The following is a 20,148-nucleotide window of genomic DNA, read 5'->3' as shown; positions in this document are numbered from 1 at the left end:
TGATATTGAATCAGCGTAACAAAGGTAAATTCTTCGCTAATAATCGATGGGAGTACTGGTACTTTTACACTAATCACGTGCAACTTAGTTGAAAGTTTACGTCACAATGTCTGGCATTGATCTCCGAGTAATATTGATGGCAAGGTTGGTTACAAAATTAGATGATACCAGTAGGCTATTACAGCAAGATGCAGCAAAATTTGTTAAGTTTTGGTATTACTGTAAGAAAGAAAAGGCCCAGGGAAAATTTTGAAAGTGAGAATGAGGGCGATGAACCTTCTTGCTTTTCGACAATTTCGCTCACATGACACGCAAAAATAAACCTAAAGAAAGAAGCCTAGTGAAACTTTGCACGGCAGAAACTGGTAGCGTTAGTGTGGGAGTTTCCCACTCGTGCCCAGAGCATTGTGACACAAGAAGCCACACTACCTCGTTCGGTGGAAGTTAAACAGATATGCTGCGTATTAAGCAGCTACATGGCGCTTTGACTCTTGAAGCGCACGTCGTTGGTCTGATGAAAGCCTTTCAGAGTGACTTCGCTGAAATTTTAAAAAGCCTTCCAAACCGCAGCTATGGTTCTCAAATGGCGAAGAATTATCAAAATAAAGTGATTAAGCATAACGATCGACGTTAAAACTCGTGTGTCTGCCGTGAGACTTAATTTGTCCGCCGAGATAGCTGATCTGCTGCTCGAGATAGACGTTTATTCCGTCGTCAAAAAAAACGAATTTCGAGGCCTGTCAGCAACTTCTGCAACTAAGCTGCGCTCCCGTTTGACAGGCAGTCATTTGGAATGCCTTAATGTGTTGCACTGCAACAAACATCTACTTTGATTGTGTTGCTTTTGTGTCTAAAATTGCAAATAAACATTGCATGAAATTTTTTACTTTTTGCATTGCTGGAGCCTGGAAGTTAATAGGATTCGGTATTCTGGATTCGATTCTGGATTCGGTTTAGTATTCCGAAATAATTCTGGAATAGTGAATTATTCTAAATTGCCCATCCCTAGATAATATATGTGAAAAAAATACTATTTCTAAAATAATCCAGGATCTAAGCTAAAAATGCATATTTTACCATTTTGGTTTTGCCATTTTTTTGTTGACGCCAAATTCATGTATTTATTGTGTATATGTGCAACTTCTCATTTCACAAAAAGATACGTTTAATTGTTTATACCAAAGTTATATTACCAAAGCCTTAGAGGTTATGATTTCTATATATGGCAACTATTGTCTCTGTTCTAAGTTAAAATATTTATCAGTTTATTCCTTGAGTATGTCATAGACCTATGTATCATTATGTTTTACAAGTTCTGTTTTATGATTTAGTGAATCTTTTAACTAGTGTACTCCTACATCAGCAATATTGCAATAGTTCTTTAATAATGGCAGCTGAACGAAGAGTAATTGACATAAAAGAAATGGAAGTAAAAGAGATTAACAAGCGTAAGTCTGGAGAATCTTTTGAAGTAATCTTGAAACACCCAAGTGTAGATGGTGCTCAGGCAATATTAAAGTCTCCTCAACCAAAAAAGGAAATGTCGATTGATGACATTCAATGCAAAATGCAAGCAGCCGAAGAACGGCGAAAGGCAAAGCAAGAAGCTATTATTAATCAGGTTAAGGCAGAAGAAGAAAAAGTTCTGAAAGTGAAACAGAAAAGAGCGGAAGCTAATGATTGTTTTTCTTCGTGGGCTGAAGAACGACTCAAAAATAAGATGTCACAATATGAAGAAAATTATGGAATTGTACTTCAGGCAAAGATTGACAGGTATAAAGCTCTGAATATGAAACCAGATGAGTTGAAAGAAAAAATTCAACGTGAAATTGATGATATGTGTCAACAGCGTGAAGAGCAATTGCAAGTAAAGTTGTCAAAAACCGAGCAGTTGCGTCAGCAGCAATTGCAAAGAGTTCGTGAAAAACAGCAAGAAAAAGAAAATCATGCCCAACAAGTTCGTCAAAAGAAGCAGGAAAATGCTGCTGGTGACAACTAACTGCCTTCTTTTTATAATTGAAAACATTTTTTGATTTACAACGTTGACTGAGGTGCAAACAATTTTGTTGGTGGTGGAGTGACATTTATGTGGAAAGAAAATGTGTATCTTGCCTTTCAATATTGTGTCATGTCAGTGGACTCATTACTGTATCTGAGCATAGGTTACATTGCATGCAAGCTTTGTATTAATATGTTTAAAAATGAGCAAATACGATAAACACTTTTCAAAAAGAGTAGGAATTTGAGTATTAACTAACAGGCTTATACTTTAGCTGATCTTACAATATGCTTAATTACACAATTTACTTTTTTGGTTTCCCAGAAAATGAGACGTTTTTGCAGTGTTATGCGTACAAGGTTTTCAGCCTTTGCTGCTTTAATTTTTATTTTTTCTAAAAGCAAGTAACTATATCTGAGATTTTGGTGCTATAAAATTACTGTGATTTTGTCATATTGAAGGTTCAATGCTGCATTTAAAACATAAATTTCTTCAATTTATAGTATCAACTAAACTGAAGCTAATTTAAAGTTCCAAAAAACACTTTAATGAGTAGTGAGTAGGCTATGTTTGGTTTAGTAATGTGTAGCAATTTTCGTTCATTTTACATTTATGATAATGCTAGCAATAAAAACTTTTTCTATTTCCTTACTTTTCTTTGAAACTGTACTGGTATCAATGCTGTTTCGGCTACTGTAGTGTATAGTGCTCTGACAAGTTGTAGTGTCTGCCGACATTTATGAATGTGAGTTCTGCCTTGCCATTTTGATGTAAATGAAGCCCATTACTCGTTAATCCTAACATTTTGCATGTTCTGTACTGTTATACATCACTGCCTAAGCTTTATGTTTTAAGTCACTATAAGTCAGTTACAGTATGTTATGTTTGTTTGGATTTTCTTCAAAAAGTACTTAATATCTTCAAAGGATGTAAAGAAATGGCTCATTCAAATTCAACTTTTTCTCACTTTTAAATGATTGAAAATGTGTGTACATAATAATATACAGAAATGCTGTGCAGCTAAAATTTTCTAGTTTAAACTTGGTCTATAAAATGTCTATCATATGCTATAAGACTAAACCACACCATGTCACTTTACAGCTGCATGTGCTAAATTTTTTAATGAGCTGTTGATAAGCTGCAAGCTATAACTTTTTTTATCTTGAACTGTGTATTTGGGTTTGTTATGTTACGTATTGCTGTTGTTCACACATAAGTTGTTTGATTCTTTAGACGTTAAATTTGACTTGAACTGCAAAAAAATGTGAAATGACTGAATCTGTGTTGTTGGGAGTCGTTGATGCAAGAGTTGAAGCAAAAGATGCGTCATGGAAAATTAACAAGATTGGAGGGATTGCGGTAAGGTTGCTTAATAGCAAGCCATGTTCTATATATGTAACCCAAAACATTTTCACTGAAATTGCACCAAGAATGCATCAATCAAGTGAACAAAGCGAGATGGTGACATGACTTTTGATTAACAAACTCGTTAAAAAAACTGAGAAAACAAAATTGACAACTAACAGCTCACAACAGCAACATGATAAAGTATCAGTATATAATATGTTTCATTCTAGGTTTTCCATTTGTTGCATATATTGGTGGAAGCTACAGCAAACACGAAGAGGAATTCACCAATGACTGCATAAGCATTCACGACATAATGCTTCTAGCAGTTTTCAATACACCCATTCCAAAATTGCTGAAGCAGAGCACACTTCTTCGTCTGTCTTTGTTTTAGCCATGTGTCATGACTCGTGATCATTGAAACAATTTGTAAAATCACATAACAAAGCAGCCATTATCGACCTCTGTAGACCAGCCGTCTACTGTTATTGATAAGTATGTCATCAATGTTTACTCTCCTTGATCACACAATTTTTTGTCAAATTGTGCCAACAGAATGCTTACGGTATATTTGATTTGATACATATTTTACAAAACTATACATTTGTGGTATGTATGTCGTATATATATCCGTTATTTTTGTCAAATTAAACACCGGAAAAACTTTGTCGCACTATTACCTGACATAAGTCACTGGCGACTCTATAGGTTTTTGCAAAAAAAAACTAACTTTTTTTTTACAAGTGAACACAAAAGATCAACCTCTCAAGCATATGTACTATGTAGCTCCATGCAACATGAAAATTACATGACTTTAAAACTCTTCATGATTTGAAAGAAAATGCCTAATAACTAAAGGCATTAGTAAGTAAATTCTAACTGCAGAAAGAGGCCAACTGTTTCGACCTTATGGATCTCTTCAGTACAATGAACAAAAATTGATTCGGATTGCTTTATTTTTTCATTTTTCGGATTGGTTTGGCTTTAATTTTTTCTTCTTTGGCTTAGGTAGGTGTTTGAAGACATAAGTGATCAAACTGACAATTGAGACGAATTGTCTTTGAGACAAACTTTAATTTTAAAATTGACACTCGTTTCAATTTTGAAATTAAAATGCTAGCAAAACGTAAATTTTCGACAAAATAAGGTTTGATTTTTTTAGAAAACTTGTGCTAAGAAATAATTGGAATGTGTCAAAAATATAACATTGTAGAAAATGCAAGAATTTATCACTAGGTCTATACATTCAATCAACCAAGATGAATCCAAAATACAAGAAATAAGGTGCGGGAGGCACAAATACAAATATTACTATTTTTTTCAAATTAAAACACTTTATGAATTGAAAGCAAAGACAAATGATAGCTTGGGAAATATGCGGAGCATGGTGGTATTGGGGTGTATATTGTGGAAAGTATATTCTTGCAAATTTTTATTCAGGTCACTAGTGACGCATCTTGGCATTGAAGGGGTAACAATCTATAAATTGTGTATGATTTTGGCACAGTTAAGGATCTTTTATTTGTGTATTACTATCTTTATGATATACAAAGCTTTTCATGTTTCATGATATTGCGTGAATGTTGAAAGGAAGATTGGATTTATTTTTCATTATGGTGGCACAGGTATATACTACTTTATTGTGATGCAAGTAGCAACTATTTACAATACATTCAATGACACTGTCATTATTTTACTCCTACTGACCATTGATTTCCTTCAGGATTGGATGGGAGGGTGGTCAGGATCACCTCCATGTGAGAAATGTGGAAAAACACAAAGTCTTGTTGTTCAGTTGTATTGCCCTTTAGAAAATTCCGAATTCCATCGAATTATTTATCTTTTTTGTTGTGTAGAAAAGGATTGTTGGACCACTGCCAACGGGTAATTTATATATAAATCTTATTTTTATTTATATCTTTTCTCTAGATATCTTAATCGTCTTGTCATACACAAACTTTTACAGAAACTTCCACTTGTACAACAGTTGGAGTTAATTACTTGCTACTTTCCAATTTAAAGTATATGACTGGTTTTTGGAGATTTTTATGATAACAATGCTTGAAAAAATCAAGAAAGAAAATCATTCGAGTGTTGTGAGAAACATTAAGCCACGTTGATACTGACAAGAGTGACAACAACACGACTCAAAGATTTATTTTTTGGTGTGTTGGTGCCATCGCATGAAACATAGGTGCTGAAGGAAATGTCAATTGTGGAGACCTCGTTTTAGACAGAAGCAGGTTTTTTTTAGCTTTCTTGGTGCAGATTTAAAATGTCTCATTATTAAATACGACATCCCCATTCGCCAGTGCTCCGGTGGAGAGACTGTCGTCCGTTGGAAAAGACGGAAATGGCCCGTTTCGGCGAGTTCCCTATTCGGTGACTGCCTTTTTCAGCGAGTTCCTTATTCAGCACTTTTTTGAAAATCCAACCACGCCTTCTGTTTATTTAGAGAATTTTGTATTTTATTCCACAATATCGTTTCTTTTGCATTCTGACAAATAAAAATAAATTAAAATGAAATTTAGCGAAAAATGTTTGAACTATTAAATTAAAATGTTTGCTCACATAAAATTGACATGTATCCTACGTCATCCACCTTGTTTGTGTCATGTTTATGTCATTCGTCATGTCACTTATTTTTTAAATAAGCTATTTGTTGATTTTAAATGATATTTCAAATATATTTTACATTAAAACAACCTTTTTCACAAAACGATGCTGTAACTCAAAACAGTCAAAGAATTTTTTATGTCAACAAAACTTTTGAATATAATGTTAAGGCAATTACATCGTTTTAATGTCGCCAGACATTGAAATCGTGTACAAAAGGGAACTTTTGCTGACCAGGTATAGGTTATACTTGAAAAACATTTACAAAAGCCATTCGTGAGGTAGGTAGGTGTGTGGTACAAGTAGCACCTTTGAACCCTGGGCAGTCGCCATGGATTGTTACACCATGGGTCTCGGGGAACACTGGTCTTGATCACACACCAAACTAACAAGTGGGTCCACGTCCCACCTCATGGGCAACAACCTCGACTGGTTGGCTAAAACTTGTTAGAAATCCTGCTGCCTTGCAGGAAATACTTCTTTAAGTAAAGACTAGGCCCACCGCCAATAACTGTGGTTAGCGTCAGGAAGGGCATCCGGCTGGAAAATCTATGCTCCAAAATATTATTTAAATGCAGCAAAAGCTAAAAATGGCCCCTAGTCCCCAGCAGCCCTTAGATGGGCAAGGGGTGCGAAGAATCTCTGGGTTTCGAGAAAACAAAAAAACATTGAAAAAAGATTATGGTGTTAGAATCGGATGCTGGAATGTGGGAAGTTTGTGTGGCAAAGGAACTGAAATATGTGAAGAACTAAGAAAAAGAAGGGTGGATATATGTTGCCTAGAGGAAGTAAGATGGAGGGGACAGTCAGCGCGGTTTTTAGGTGTCAATGGGAGGAGATGTAAGTTATGGTGGTCAGGAAATAACACAGGAATCGGTGGTGTTGGTTTCTTGGTAAAAGAGGAATAATGTGAGAAAGTAATAGAAGTTAGAAGAAGGAGTGACAGAGTGATGACAATGGTACTTGCTTTTGAAGAGGAGGTAGTGAGGCTAATCTGTGCATATGCACCTCAAAGTGGTAGGGATTACTTAGAAAAGGAAACTTTTTATGATGTTTTGGCAAAGGAATGGGATTTACGGAGTTCAAAAGAGTTGGTGTTTGGATTAGGAGATTTTAATGGACATGTTGGAAAACAAGCAAATGGGTTCGAGGGCATTCATGGAGGGTATGGTTTTGGGGAGAGAAACATGGAAGGAAGAATGCTACTTGAATTTTGTGATGAAAGGAAACTTTGTATTGCCAACACATGGTTTAAAAAGAAAGAGAAAAGGAAGGTGACTTACAGCTCAGGAGGACATGAGTCGGAAATTGATTTTATTGTGGTTGGGCAGGAACAGAGAAAGTACTTGAAGAATGTGAAAGTAATTCCATGGGAGTTGCAGCATAGACTAGTAGTAGGAGACTTAAGTATGAAAAAAGTGAAGAAAATTGTGAAGAAAGAACGAGTTTTTGTGAGAAATGTGTGGAAACTGGAGGAAAAAGAAACGAGAATTAAGTTTGTGAAAAGACCAAAAGAGCTGGTAAACATGAGTGCGCAGGACTTGTGGGCTTCATTTCAGAAAGGTGTCCTAGCAGCATGTGATGAAGTATGTGGGAAAAAGAAAGTGAGGAGGGATTGTGGAGACACATGGTGGTGGGATGAAGAGGTGAAGCATGCAATTTCACAGAAAAGAGATGCATACAAGCAGTGGCGCAAAAATGGGTCAGAAGAGAATAAAAAGAAGTATAAGAGTATGAAAAAGAAGGCAAAGAGGGTTGTTGCAAGAGCTATGAAGAATGGTGCTGAGGAGGAACTTAATAAAATGGGGGAAAGCCAAAACAAAGTATTCAGACTCATAAAGCAAATGAAAAAGGATGGGAAAGATATTGTAGGGGGAAGATGTATAAGGAGTGGAGATGGGAAGTTGCATTTCAGTCCGTAAAGCAGAGGAGAAGTGTGGAAGGAACATATGGAAAATGTTATGAATAAGGAGAATGTATCTGGTGAAGGGTCCAGTGGGAAAGGTTACTCGTGATGAAGTGGTGGAGGCAATGGGGCAAATGAAACTGCATAAAGCAGCCGGTCCATCAGAAGTGAGCGTAGAGATGATAAAAGCAAGTGGAGAGTTGGGAATTGAAGTAATGCTACAACTTAGCCAAAGGGTATTACATGGAGAGGGAATGCCGGAGGAGTGGAAGCATAGTACTGTTGTTCCACTGTTCAAGAGAAAAGGGGATGTGAGAAGTTGCAGTGCATATAGAGGTGTAAAACTACTAGAGCATGGAATGAAAATTGTGGAGCGAATACTAGAAAAGAGGTTGAGAACATTGGTGAAATTAAATGATATGCAGTTTGGATTTATGCCAGGAAAAGGTACAGTGGATGCTCTGTTTATATTGAGAAGAATGCAGGAGGAATACCGAGAGAAGCAGAGAAAAGTATACGTGTGTTTCGTCGACTTAGAAAAGGCATTTGACAGAGTACCAAGGAAAGTGATGGAGTGGGCAATGAGGAAAAGAGGTATAACGGAGGTATTAGTGAGAGCTGTGATGTCTATGTATGAGGATGCAAGAACAAAAGTGAGAGTTGGATCAAGTTATTCAAACGAGTTTTTTTTGTGAAGGTTGGTGTACACCAAGGATCAGTTTTGTCACCTCTGATATTTGCTATTGTGGTTGACGTTGTAACTGAAGGAGTGAGGGAGGGCTTATTGAGTGAAATTTTGTATGCAGACGAACTGGTCTTGACAAGTAATAGTATGGAGGGACTGGAGAGGAAGTTTGAGAAATGGAAAGAAGCATTTGAAACCAAGGGTATGAAGGTGAATCTTGAAAAAACAAAAGTGATGGTGAGTGGAGCAGAAGGAACAGTTGTTGAGAGCAAAGTAGATCCCTGTGGAATATGTGGCAAGAGAGTGATGAAAAATTCAATGCAATGCAAGGATTGTGGAAAGTGGGTACATGCAAGATGTGCTAATGTCAAGAGAGCCGCAACAAGATTGGCGAAGTGTTTTGTTTATGGGAAATGCAGTAAAGGAAGGAATGAAGTGGAAAGCCATGATGATGAGTTCTGCCATGGCATCGAAACAGTGACAGACTTCTGTTATCTGGGTGATCGGATAAATGGAAGTGGTGGATGTGAAGCAGCGGTGACAACAAGGGCAAGATTGGGCTGGGCAAAGTTCAGGGAATGTGGGGAAATGTTGTATGGCAGAAAATTTTCACTAAGGATGAAAAGGAAAGTATATCGGAGCTGTGTGCGGCCTGCAATGCTATATGGTAGCGAGACATGGATATTGAGAGAGAGTGAACTGGGAATCCTGAGAAGAACGAAAAGGTCAATGGTGAGAGCAATGTGTGGGGTGAAAACGAGAAGGGAAAAAAGGACTGAAGAATTGTTGGATATGCTAGAGATGAGAGAGACCATAGACCAACTGGCAAGGGCAAATGGAGTAAGATGGTATGGACATGTGATAAGGAGGAAGGAAGTTTTCTTAGAAAGGCACTAGATCTAAAGGTGGATGGGAAGAGGAAATGCGGTCATCCAAGAAGAACGTGGAAACAAGTGAAGGATGAATTTAAAAAAGTCGGACTGAAGGAGGAAGATGCAAGGGATAGAGTGAAATGGAGAAAAGGGATTAAAACAATTGCTGCGAGGAAACAATTGGCCACCCCCACTAGTGGGGAACGAACCGACGATGGATTATGATGATAATGATTCGATTTGTTCAAAGAACCCAATTAGCCTAACAGTTCGTATTTACATTGATTGAATGTCTTAATATTGAATAATATTCAATCGTTGGATTTACAGAAGGCGTCGTTGGATTTTCAAAAAATCGCCGAATAGGGAACTCGCCGAATCGGATTTGCCGAATAGTAGCAAACCGGGAAAAGACTTGCCAAAGCGTGCAGGAGGCAGCGACTAGCGTTTTGAAATGCTCACGTTTTTGAAAGATGCGTAACAATAAATTTCAAGTAGAACGTGTTTTCTATAACGACGTTGAAATGACAGTGTTAAACAAATGATGTCATTCGTTTTGAAGGCCATTTTCAAGTCGTAGAGAAAAGTAACGGTAGCGCTACTTTAGCCCGAGTAGCGGGTAGCGCGCTACGTTTAAAGTAGCAGATGCCAGACTCTGTTTAAAAGTTAAAAGCAGTTACATAATTTTGCTCCATATTTTAATCTTTGTTCCATCGACATGTATCAGTAACACATTTAACTTCGCCATAGACCTTGCGTAAAACATCGACAAGTCAGATTTTCGGTTGACTGGACCCAATCAGCTCTATTGTATTTTGACTTGCTTCTACCCGGAGTAAAACATCGTGTATGTTTTATACGTCCACCACGTTTTGGTTTATGGCCTTGACGAAAGACTCTAGGACAGTGGTTCTCAACCTTTTTTCTTTCGTGGCCCATTTTTGTTGCACAAAAATTCTTATGACCCATTAATTGTTTATGCAAGAAAAAAACTGCAAAATAGATTTAAAAACAAAAAAACAGCAGAAAATGTTCCAAAATAGATTATACCGTGCATCAATGAGATGCGTGCTCCTGAACGTCATTGACCAACTTGTAGTTAACTTTAGTAACACAAATGAAACTAAATTTCTCCCTAACTCTGGCAAATTTTTAAATAGGTTTGTGGCCCACCTCAAAATCTTTCCATGGCCCACTAGTGAGCCATGGCCCACCGGTTGAGAACCGCTGCTCTAGGAGATACTTTACGTTTTTATTGCTTATCCGTGTGTGATCGTACCAGTATTGCGTTATTTAAAGTTTATGACTATGTATCAAAGACAATTTATAATTGGGTGTAAAATCGTATCTGTGTGGTCATTATAAAAAGTATCATTTACAACAATATAACAATAGTAAGTAATTCTGTATGAAGTGCAGCATCAAGACTGAATTGTACCATTATGCATTTACTGCGTAAGCCAACTGTTGCGCAAAGCAGATGGCTTGTCTGTGCAATTCAATTATTCAAGTGAATCCATGAATAATTGAACGGTGGAAAGTTCCTAGTTATTTTGCGGTGACCCTTGATTAAGTAATGCCACGTCTGCGGCTGCTCCGTGTTCATTTAACCATATAATTGACGAATTCGAGATGTATTTTTTTAACGCTTTCGTGGAAGTCTGCAATCATCATTCCAGAATCGTTTGTTTCAGTTGGTCAGCGCTTCGCATGCAGTGCACAGAAGCTATGGCTAAGAGGCCGCACGCAAAACTTAAAAATGTGAGTACTCCAATAAATGCTTGTCTTGTTTTTGCTACTATTTAGTCTGAAAGCATCTCTTTCTTTTTTAACAGATTAATCATGTTTGATCACTTCGGCTGTGATCTCCCATATGAACTCCCTCCATGTTGTTCTGACTTGCTTTTACTGATACTTTCGGCATGTAATACATGTATAAAATTGTATATACTACTTTCGGCATTCATTTCTGTAATTTGCTTAATATTGTCAAAATATTTCATTTAAAGAACTAACCATTGCCATGATACAGTGGACAAAGGACACCAGTTTGAACTAACTGGAACGTTTCAAAGTTGAATAGAGCTGCAACCAAACAACATTGCTGACGTGGCGTTTTCCATGCGATGAAACCATTTGTTACAGTTCGTCTTGAACCACGGAGAAAACCTAAAAAAATCACCAAGCAATAATGGTTAACATTTGTGCAAAATGTACATACGGCATACCGGAATGGCCCGTTTCGGCTAGTCCGATTCAACAAGTCCAATTCGACTAGTCCGATTCGGCGAGTGCCCTATTCGGCGAGAGCCCTTTTCGGCGAGTTCCCTATTCGGCAATTTTTTTAAATTATCGGGTACCGTAGCCTAATTATCATTGCCGTTTTAGGGTTAGAGGTTGGGGTAAGGGTTTAGGGTTGGGATTAGGAGTTAGGGTTTAGGAATTAGAGGTTGGGGTTAGGGTTAGGGTCTTATTTCAACGGTTAGCGACGTTAATACGATGTAAAAGCGGCAATGATAATTAGGCTACGGTACCCAATAATTTTTTTAAAAAATCAGGAACTCGCCGAAAAGGGCTCTCGCCGAATAGGGCAATCGCCGAATTGGACTAGCCAAATTGGACTTGCCGAATCGGACTCGCCGAATAGCAGCAGACCCACGGCATACTTATGTAAGAAAACTGTTGCTTTATGGTAGCAATTTTCACAGCCTGTATTTCTTAGTAGGAAACAAAGCATATGACATGGGGTGAGGCCGATGATGAGTGGGGTGATGCTAAAGATTCGTGGAGTGAAGATGGTTGGAAAGATGACGAGAAAACATCACTGAAGGAAAAAGAACAGGTAGAGATTGTTATCTTCATGTTGAAATCTTTCCAAGTAAAATGCATGTGGTTTCCGTTGCAATATACCAAAACTTGACAACGTACAAAGAAGTTCAAAATCGATAAATTTATTGTTTTGTTTCTTAGACTGACCTGAAGGACACAAGAAAAGCGCTAAGTGCGTTGCAACTGGATCCAACTGAACCGTCTTGTTTTGGCTATGCAGCTGCCGAGCCAGAACACGTGTTTGAGTCGTTTTATGTCGATGTTTTCGATGAACCGGAAGCCAGTCCGTATGCTGAAAATGATGAACACATTCAAGAGTTGATCGACAAGTACCACCAAACAGACGAGGTTGGTGTTTGTAGTCTTGCATACCGTTAGATGTGGACATGCAAAAGCGTGAAATCTTTTAGACTACATGATTATATGCTCCAAGCGCGCAACATTGGCTTTTAGAGTTAATCTAAAGCTCATCTATTCAACCTCGGACGTTGTTTATTGCTCAGCCTCTTCTAGGTACTTGAAAATTTGACCCCAGTTGCCTTAAACTTTATTAAGTAGCCTACGTGGTTCACATATAATGTTTTTTGTGGGTGATTTGGAAAAAATCGCTTTTGTTCAAATAGGAAAAGGTTTCATTTATGTTTCTGAGACAGTCAGTTTGGTTTAACTATGACATGCCTAGAATTTTCTCTTTTCAGTTGTGTTAAGTAAAATTGAACTTGCAAATTTGAAAATTTATTTTTCTTTCAGAAAAACGACGACTTACCTGATTTACGCATAACCGCACAGGAACATTACGAGAAACAAGATGTCACAGATCCAAAGTTTCATAAATTTTGGAAGAAGTGCAGTATCTTTCCTAGTCAAGTCATCAGGTGCGAATTTTGAATTAATGACAGAAATCCCGCTGTAGTTTTATTTCCGTCATAATTGTCATCATCATCATCATTCAAATTCAGTTTTGGCCCGATTGGTGGGGGTTGCCGATTCTCTCCATGCAACGATTGTCTTCACTCCTTTTCTCTGTCTTGTTCTATCCAGTGTCCTATATCCATCGCATCTTTTTCCGTCAGTCCGATCTCGTCTACTTCATTTTTCACATGTTTTTGTTCCATGCTCTTTTTAAACGTCCCTGTTTCCTCTTTCCATCTACTTTCAAAGTCAATGCTTTTCGAAGAAAACTTTCTTCTTCCCTCCATACCATCTTACTCCGTTTGCTCTCAGCAATAATTGATCCTCAACTAAATTAATCCCTTCCTCTATCTCGTTGTTTACAACCATGTCTTCTGCTCCACTCGCTATTCCTTTCGTTTTTTTTAGACTTACCTTCAAACTTTCTATTTCTATTGATATCTTCCCCCTACAATATCGTTTTCACCATTTTTCATTTGTTTTCTAAGCTTAAACATATTGTTTTGGCTTTTTTCCAATTCTAAGTATTTATTATTTTTACTAAAACTTCGGGCGGTGACCAAATAACCACAGCGCCTCCAAATGGGAGATAACCTGTTTCGATTCGGACGTCTAAAATCCAGTTATTGTTATTGCTACATCTACATTTGCAGAGTACCATAAATGTTTTTTAATTAACTAATCAAAAATCGAGTTGTCAGAGTTACCCGGAAGATAGAAGTTAACGTACATTCGCTACGCCACGTGAATGGTGTTTACAATTTTTTTTAAATAAATTGAAGTAGAACCGAAACGGGATTTTTGCGAACGTTCGCACTCAAACTGTCGTCTCCGAATCGGCGGCACCAAATAAGGCTATACCCTTGTCGTAGAGCAGTGACATCAGCGAAAAGTGTGGCATGTGGGTCAGCGTTGAAGCTAATGGCATCTTTCGTACATTTTAATTTTAGTTTATCGATCAGCATCTTAGCCTGTCAGGCATTTAAGGGATCTATTGATTTGGGATTTTAGAAAAACTCCCAATAGTGCCTGTTGCGTAAATTTGTTGTCTCACCTCACTACTCTTTGCGCTACTTACCACAGTACTTCTCGATCATCAGGCTGAGAAACATGTCAACAATCAACATGGAACATGAGCAATTAAATTTTCTGCTGTCTAATTAGCCACGCCCTTTATTTAATTTTAAGTTTTGCAGTCAAGTTTAGTTTTGCCATTTACCACCGCACATCTTTGTAGACGTGGTGTATTTGTCATAAAGTCGAGGGTCCCAAACAATCTTACAGTCGATAATCTAAATACTGCGTTACCTGTGAACTTTACTACTGGATCAAGAGTTCGTCTTGATTTTGATCAATACGCAAGATCAAGTTTTCCATTATAATTATATCAGTCAATTTCTGATGTAGAATATTATTGTATGTATTAGTTGTATTACTACTTTCGTGGTCAATTGTTTGTTTGGTTTTTACATGTACGTTTTTTTTCATTTCAATTTTACCTCAGTGTGCCGTCAAACAACTTGTAAGCGGAAGCCTCATGGGCGAAACACGTGTCTATCGCTGAGTTCCTGCTACACTCGACTGCCGAGAAACAGTAGGGCGTTAGCCAAACAAGGTCGGTGATACGAAAGTTTGGCTGCAATAAGAAAAGCGATTCCTGCGATATACCAATACAAAAAAGCGTACTATGTTGTATACTGCCCCGTTTAAGTTAGGTACAAAGCAAATGTTTTTTCTGATGTTCGCCTGAGGCCCACCGCATGCCCGATTCAAAACTATTTCATCATGCGCTTTTTAAGAAGGTCACTTTCTTATCAGTAAATCCCCCCAGTTTTTATATTCGATACGATGAACACATCAAAGTGCGGGGTGAATAATTGTGCATTTTTTAAGGGAAAATTAAAGAATGCTTTTGAGAGTGGGCTTATGACATCAACCCTTGTATGAACACAATTTGATTTTTCTGGCAGTCCAAAAAGACGTTCAAACATTAGCGCTTGAAAACATCACATGGAAAGTTGATTCATGAGTCATGAGTAACTGGAAATTCAAATTGAATGGAGGTATTTATTATTATTACAGATATCATTGGAATGGTCCACCCTTAGTGATCAAAGAAGATGACTCACCTGTTCCAAATTGCCAGCATTGTGGAGCGAAAAGAATATTCGAATTTCAGCTAATGCCTGCTCTAATTCCTTACTTGCAAATTGAAGGTACATTAAAAAAGATTGCACATGTGCGAAGCATTTTTATGATGTATATTTTTGCTTATCTGTCTCGGATTGCATCTCGAAGAAGCAATTGGGCAAATTCTAGGCTACTACTTTAGTTTGCAAGTGCGTATAATTGAGTTGAAATCCTTGTCAGCGTTGCGGACTTTAGAGAATTATTTCCTTTTCTTAACAGTTTTTTCTTGACACCATTTATTTATCCACCAAATTTGTACTTGCAGGGGAAGAGATCGAATTTGCATCCGTTTTAATCTATTCATGCTCTGCAAGTTGCTGGAAGACTGGAAAGCCATACCACGAATACGTCATATATTGTCAGGATCCGGATTTAAAATACTTTAAATCACAATCATGTAAAAGGAATTCTTTTGGGCGCTGATTCATTTTTCATGCATTAAATAACTGTGAAAAGCTATTAGGAATATTTAAATTGGCGTGTTATTTAAATTTCGAAAAAATTAGAAAGGAACTGTTGCAAAAACCTGTCGCTATTTAAATCAACGTTAGCTGCAGATCGTTATCGTGTTGTTGTGAAATGTTTCAGCTTTCAAGCACTTAACATTTTATGTCGCCTACCTTCCAATTTCCTCCTGTCTTCTACTCTATTGTATTTATTGCAGTCATATAAGGGTCAGAAAATAAAACAAACTGCAACGAAACATGGTGACAAGCATGATTCAGTTAAAATTCCTTGATAACGTATTGTCCTCTAGGCTCCATTTTAGGAAGGGTAAAACTTCACTTTTTCTGTTGAATAACTTATCTATGGCTTCGCATCAACTGGTCGATTATTATCTTGTAACGAAAAAACTTTCGACATGTTTCGGAGTTGAACCCATTTTGGACCCGGGTCAATTCAATTTTCAATTCAATTTATTTTTCTTTGTCGGAAAACAACAGCAATGATAAAGTTACAAATAGTGAACGGGAACAAAACCAACAAAAGGAAAAGGTGGCAAAACTACAAAAGTTTAAAACGTGCATGCGATGCAAATTTAAAGGTTACGTACACGAAAGTAAATTAAGCACGGCCACCAAACCTAACAGTTTAAAGTAGATGAATTAGTTGGAAGAACCAGTTGGCTCCACATACCTAAAGCAACTGGAGGTGTGCCAGTTGATGAAACCATGCGGGGACGACTGAACCTTACAACCAATATAAAAAAGAAAAATCAACAACACGAGCATTCAACAATAAACAATGAACATACGGCATATTATTACATATTAAACATATTACATATTATTTACATATTAAACATATTACATATACAAAATACTATGTACAGTACATCGTTTTAAGGAAAATGGAGTGTTCGCAGCAACGACAGTGGTGTGATATTGAATAGGAATTGATAACTGATGGGTACAGGATTTTAGATTAATTAACTTATTATTTGAGCATGATATTACACTGATGATCATGAATGATGAAAAATGTAGTGAAGATGATAATTATGAAAATGGTCTAGATGGCATGCGGGTGACTTCGGTATCGGAGCGGGATGGAGTTTCTTGAAATGAATTTCCAACCAAACTTCTGGAGAGTGATAGGCCTACAGCTTCATTGTTGAAGTACTCTTGCCAAATAAATCTACACAACAAAGTAACAGAGAGTTATAAGGTTCTGTGAACAAGTATATTATACGTAGTTTGGCTAATTGAAGGCGTATTGCGTTGGTAACATATTAGTATCTAATAGCAGCCTATTGGTTTTAGCGGCCTGGGAACTTAAAACAAGCTATCGTGGATCCTTTGGATACAAAGCACTTTTCATAGAAAGAATAACTTATAATAAAATGACTTTTATTAAAATACTGTTAGTGTCAGTTTAGCCACATGATTGGAAGGTTTAGACTGTAGAGAAAAAAACTATTGATTTGTTTTATTTTTCTTAGAAGCGTCTTAATTTGGAGCCCGATAATCTCATTTGCAATTGCAAGTTATCCTGCATGGATCATAGTAAAATTTACCATTACCATCTGCATTTCTAACATTGAGAGGTCAGAACGGAGGTTACGAGACATCATAATCAGTAATCACTTTATTGCTTATCCAAATTAAACGGTAGCCACTTTAACAGAACAACTTTTGTAAGAGCCAGTAAAGCTTCAAAGCAATAGGTTGTTTGAGTGAGCAGTGTTTACTTCGGAATATTGCATTATTTTGTTAGTTTTTTTTGTTTTTAAAAGAAAAACAGCTTTTTACTCCCTTAAAATCCACTTTCAAAACTATGCTTGCCGAAAGTCGCTGATTAGGTGCAGACAATGCGGTTGAACTAGCAAAGCGAGCGAGTAAATTATTCAAAAATGAAGAAAAAATCGCATATTAAATGTTACCGGTGTGTGTAACATTACAAGCCGAAAAACGCTGCACGAACGAAGTATAACTACGCGGGACCCTAATCTAATCAATAAGCATGCTAATCAAATGAAAAAAGATATCACGAGAATTCATCAAACTGTGAAAACACGAATAAAATCAGAAAGAGGATTACGTTATGCAACCGACATAGTTGATTTTGAATTTTTTCCCTCATATTGGAAGGCCTATAGCTGATAGTTTATTCCCGGTAATTTCGCATAGCCTACTTGTAGTGGCTTTGAACTACTGACACAGGCCCCGTTGCCGAGATTGGCAAACTGAAATTTCCACTTGTAGTTTTGTCTGAGTTGTTTCATCCACTAGGTGCCGTTGCATTGAGAGTTGTTCTTAAATTGCGATGCTCAATTCCCGAGAGCCGAACCAGCGTTATTGGATCTTGCTGTTTCTTGGAACAAATAAACTAGTGCAGAAAACTACCAACTATATCCAGAATTCTCAAAAACACAGAAACATACAATAACAGTCAAGAAAGTTCAAGCACAATCAGCACAGGGTTCAAGACAAGTTAAAAACTAAAAAAATTACAAAATTATATCAAATACAGTAGAACTCGGTTAATCCGGATTCGATTTGACCGGCGATTCCATCCGGATTAACCGATGATGGTTCTATCAAGCCTGACGTTACCAAGATAGAAGGGTATCGGTAAAAATCACCGAAATTGAACGCATTAGTGTGGTCATCTGTTAATTCCGAGACGCGCGATCACCATATTAGCGATAGAATTCTTTTGAAATGCAGTATGCATGTAAAACGAATGTATTTGTAGACTCTGCGTCTAACGCAAGAACACACTGGCAAAAATATCTTCAGACATGCGTGTCGGAATAATCTGTAGTCACTCAAAACTTTTGAAAACAGTTACGGAAGACGAGTTTCTTTGGAAAACTCACAAAAATTAAACAAAGTCTTCTATTGGAAAAACATCACCGACATACCGCCGAACATTTCACCGACATCTTTTCAAGTTACAGTACGAGTTTGGGCGTTTGCGCACGAATTTTGCATTAGGAGGGATTACTGTTCATGAAAAGAAGAAATCCGCAATAATTTATTGCGTCACATCAACGGAACAATAGATAAGAAATTTCTCGCAATAAGCCACGTTACGTTTTAGCATAAAATGGCAAAACTGTCGGGAAAATCCGGATAAAGCGATAGAGAAAGCGCAACTTTTGTCCGGAATAGGCGAAGATCCAGATTAAATAATCCGGATAATCCGAAGCTGTTTCTCAAGAAAAAGATTACAAATCATTTGTACTTCCAGTTTCATCCGGATTAGGCGAAGATCCGGATTAACCGAATCCGGATTAACCGAGTTCTACTGTAGCTTTAAAATGACACGGATTTAATTGTTTTTCTCAGCCAATTGAATAATGCAAACTTCGCTTACATTTTGTAACTTTGATTCTATAGCTACTCAAATGCTCAGATTGCAGACAAACGCTTTCAACTTCCAGATGCACTCGGTTACGAATTGGTTTGGTTAGTCCCTTGTAAAGAAAAAATGTCCTTTAAGTTGTAACAAATTCGTTGTTTCTTAACTTTTTGAAAATGATGATTCTTTTCCCTTAAAAGCTGAAGTAACTTCGTTCATCCTGCAATTTAAACAGGCGCCCTGGCGCGTCATTTTAAAATAACGTCATGAACGCTTGAAGCCCCGAATAAAAGTAAATGTGACGCAATAGTTATCATCATCTTCATCCGTTCAGTCTATTTCGACTCTCGGTCACTCTACAGTATAGCCTATAGATCTTAATAACTTACACTAAGACGACGACTTAATAACACACAAATGACCCAATGCGTGCGGTAATCTAAAAGTTCTCGTTTCAGTCTTCACGCACTTCTTAGGATTGACTTCCCAATAAAACATGCCAAACCAAACTCAAACTATTTAGACATGATTGAATATCATTTAGTTTAGTCGATCAATCGATCCATTACCATAGTGTGGACGTGTGGTGAAGTTTCATAGTATTTAAGAGTTGGAGTGGTACCACAGTCTCAAATTTTTGGCAGAAACAGGAGCCGGAGTTTCATTTCTTGCCTACTTTTAGTGTACAAATACGCTGTCATAGATTGTGATTTATGATTTGCGCTTGTAGTCGGAATGGAGTTTGGAGTCAATATCCTTGAAATAGTTGGAACAGGAGTGGAGTTTGAAGTTACAAATTTGGAGTAGAAGTCCAGTAAACCTGACTCCGTAGTCCTACACCTCTGGTGTGCATCACCAATCACGCGGAGCTACAAGTGAGACTTAGCGTTTCAGTAAAGGACCAAAAATTCTCCACTCAAATAAGAGATGTGCGACTGGAAGGAACAGAGGTGCAACCTCTCATGAAATCCAATTCATGCCATAA

The 20,148-nt window shown here is 37.4% G+C and overlaps 2 protein-coding genes across 2 annotated transcripts; both read left to right on the top strand.

The window, feature by feature from the left end:
• The first annotated feature begins 1,311 nt into the window (after nucleotides 1-1,311).
• LOC145775319 (stathmin-1-A-like) lies at nucleotides 1,312-3,233 on the top strand. The gene has a single exon (XM_082586592.1). The coding sequence runs from the start codon at nucleotides 1,388-1,390 to the stop codon at nucleotides 1,997-1,999; it is 612 nt and encodes a 203-aa protein (XP_082442718.1). The 5' UTR covers nucleotides 1,312-1,387; the 3' UTR covers nucleotides 2,000-3,233.
• Nucleotides 3,231-16,053, top strand: LOC145775318 (uS5 assembly chaperone PDCD2L-like). Its single transcript, XM_082586591.1, has 8 exons — nucleotides 3,231-3,358; nucleotides 5,070-5,230; nucleotides 11,120-11,186; nucleotides 12,151-12,267; nucleotides 12,396-12,602; nucleotides 13,005-13,129; nucleotides 15,249-15,382; nucleotides 15,622-16,053. The coding sequence occupies exons 1-8, from the start codon at nucleotides 3,269-3,271 to the stop codon at nucleotides 15,777-15,779; spliced, it is 1,059 nt and encodes a 352-aa protein (XP_082442717.1). The 5' UTR covers nucleotides 3,231-3,268; the 3' UTR covers nucleotides 15,780-16,053.
• Nucleotides 16,054-20,148: the final 4,095 nt, after the last annotated feature.

Source organism: Aplidium turbinatum, chromosome 8, assembly GCF_918807975.1.
Source record: "Aplidium turbinatum chromosome 8, kaAplTurb1.1, whole genome shotgun sequence".
Lineage (NCBI taxonomy): Eukaryota > Metazoa > Chordata > Ascidiacea > Aplousobranchia > Polyclinidae > Aplidium > Aplidium turbinatum.
Note: the sequence above shows the minus strand (reverse complement) of the source record. Positions and strands in the feature narration are given on the sequence as shown.

What these genes read in the sequence shown, in the direction of transcription:
- LOC145775318 (XM_082586591.1), top strand. Translation starts at nt 3,269, where the DNA reads ATGACTGAATCTGTGTTGTTGGGAGTCGTTGATGCAAGAGTTGAAGCA. An exon ending in TGTTGGACCACTGCCAACGG is followed by an intron (nt 5,231 to 11,119) that starts GTAATTTATATA and finishes CGTTTGTTTCAG; the next exon opens with TTGGTCAGCGCTTCGCATGC. An exon ending in TTTCCTAGTCAAGTCATCAG is followed by an intron (nt 13,130 to 15,248) that starts GTGCGAATTTTG and finishes TTATTATTACAG; the next exon opens with ATATCATTGGAATGGTCCAC.
- LOC145775319 (XM_082586592.1), top strand. Translation starts at nt 1,388, where the DNA reads ATGGCAGCTGAACGAAGAGTAATTGACATAAAAGAAATGGAAGTAAAA.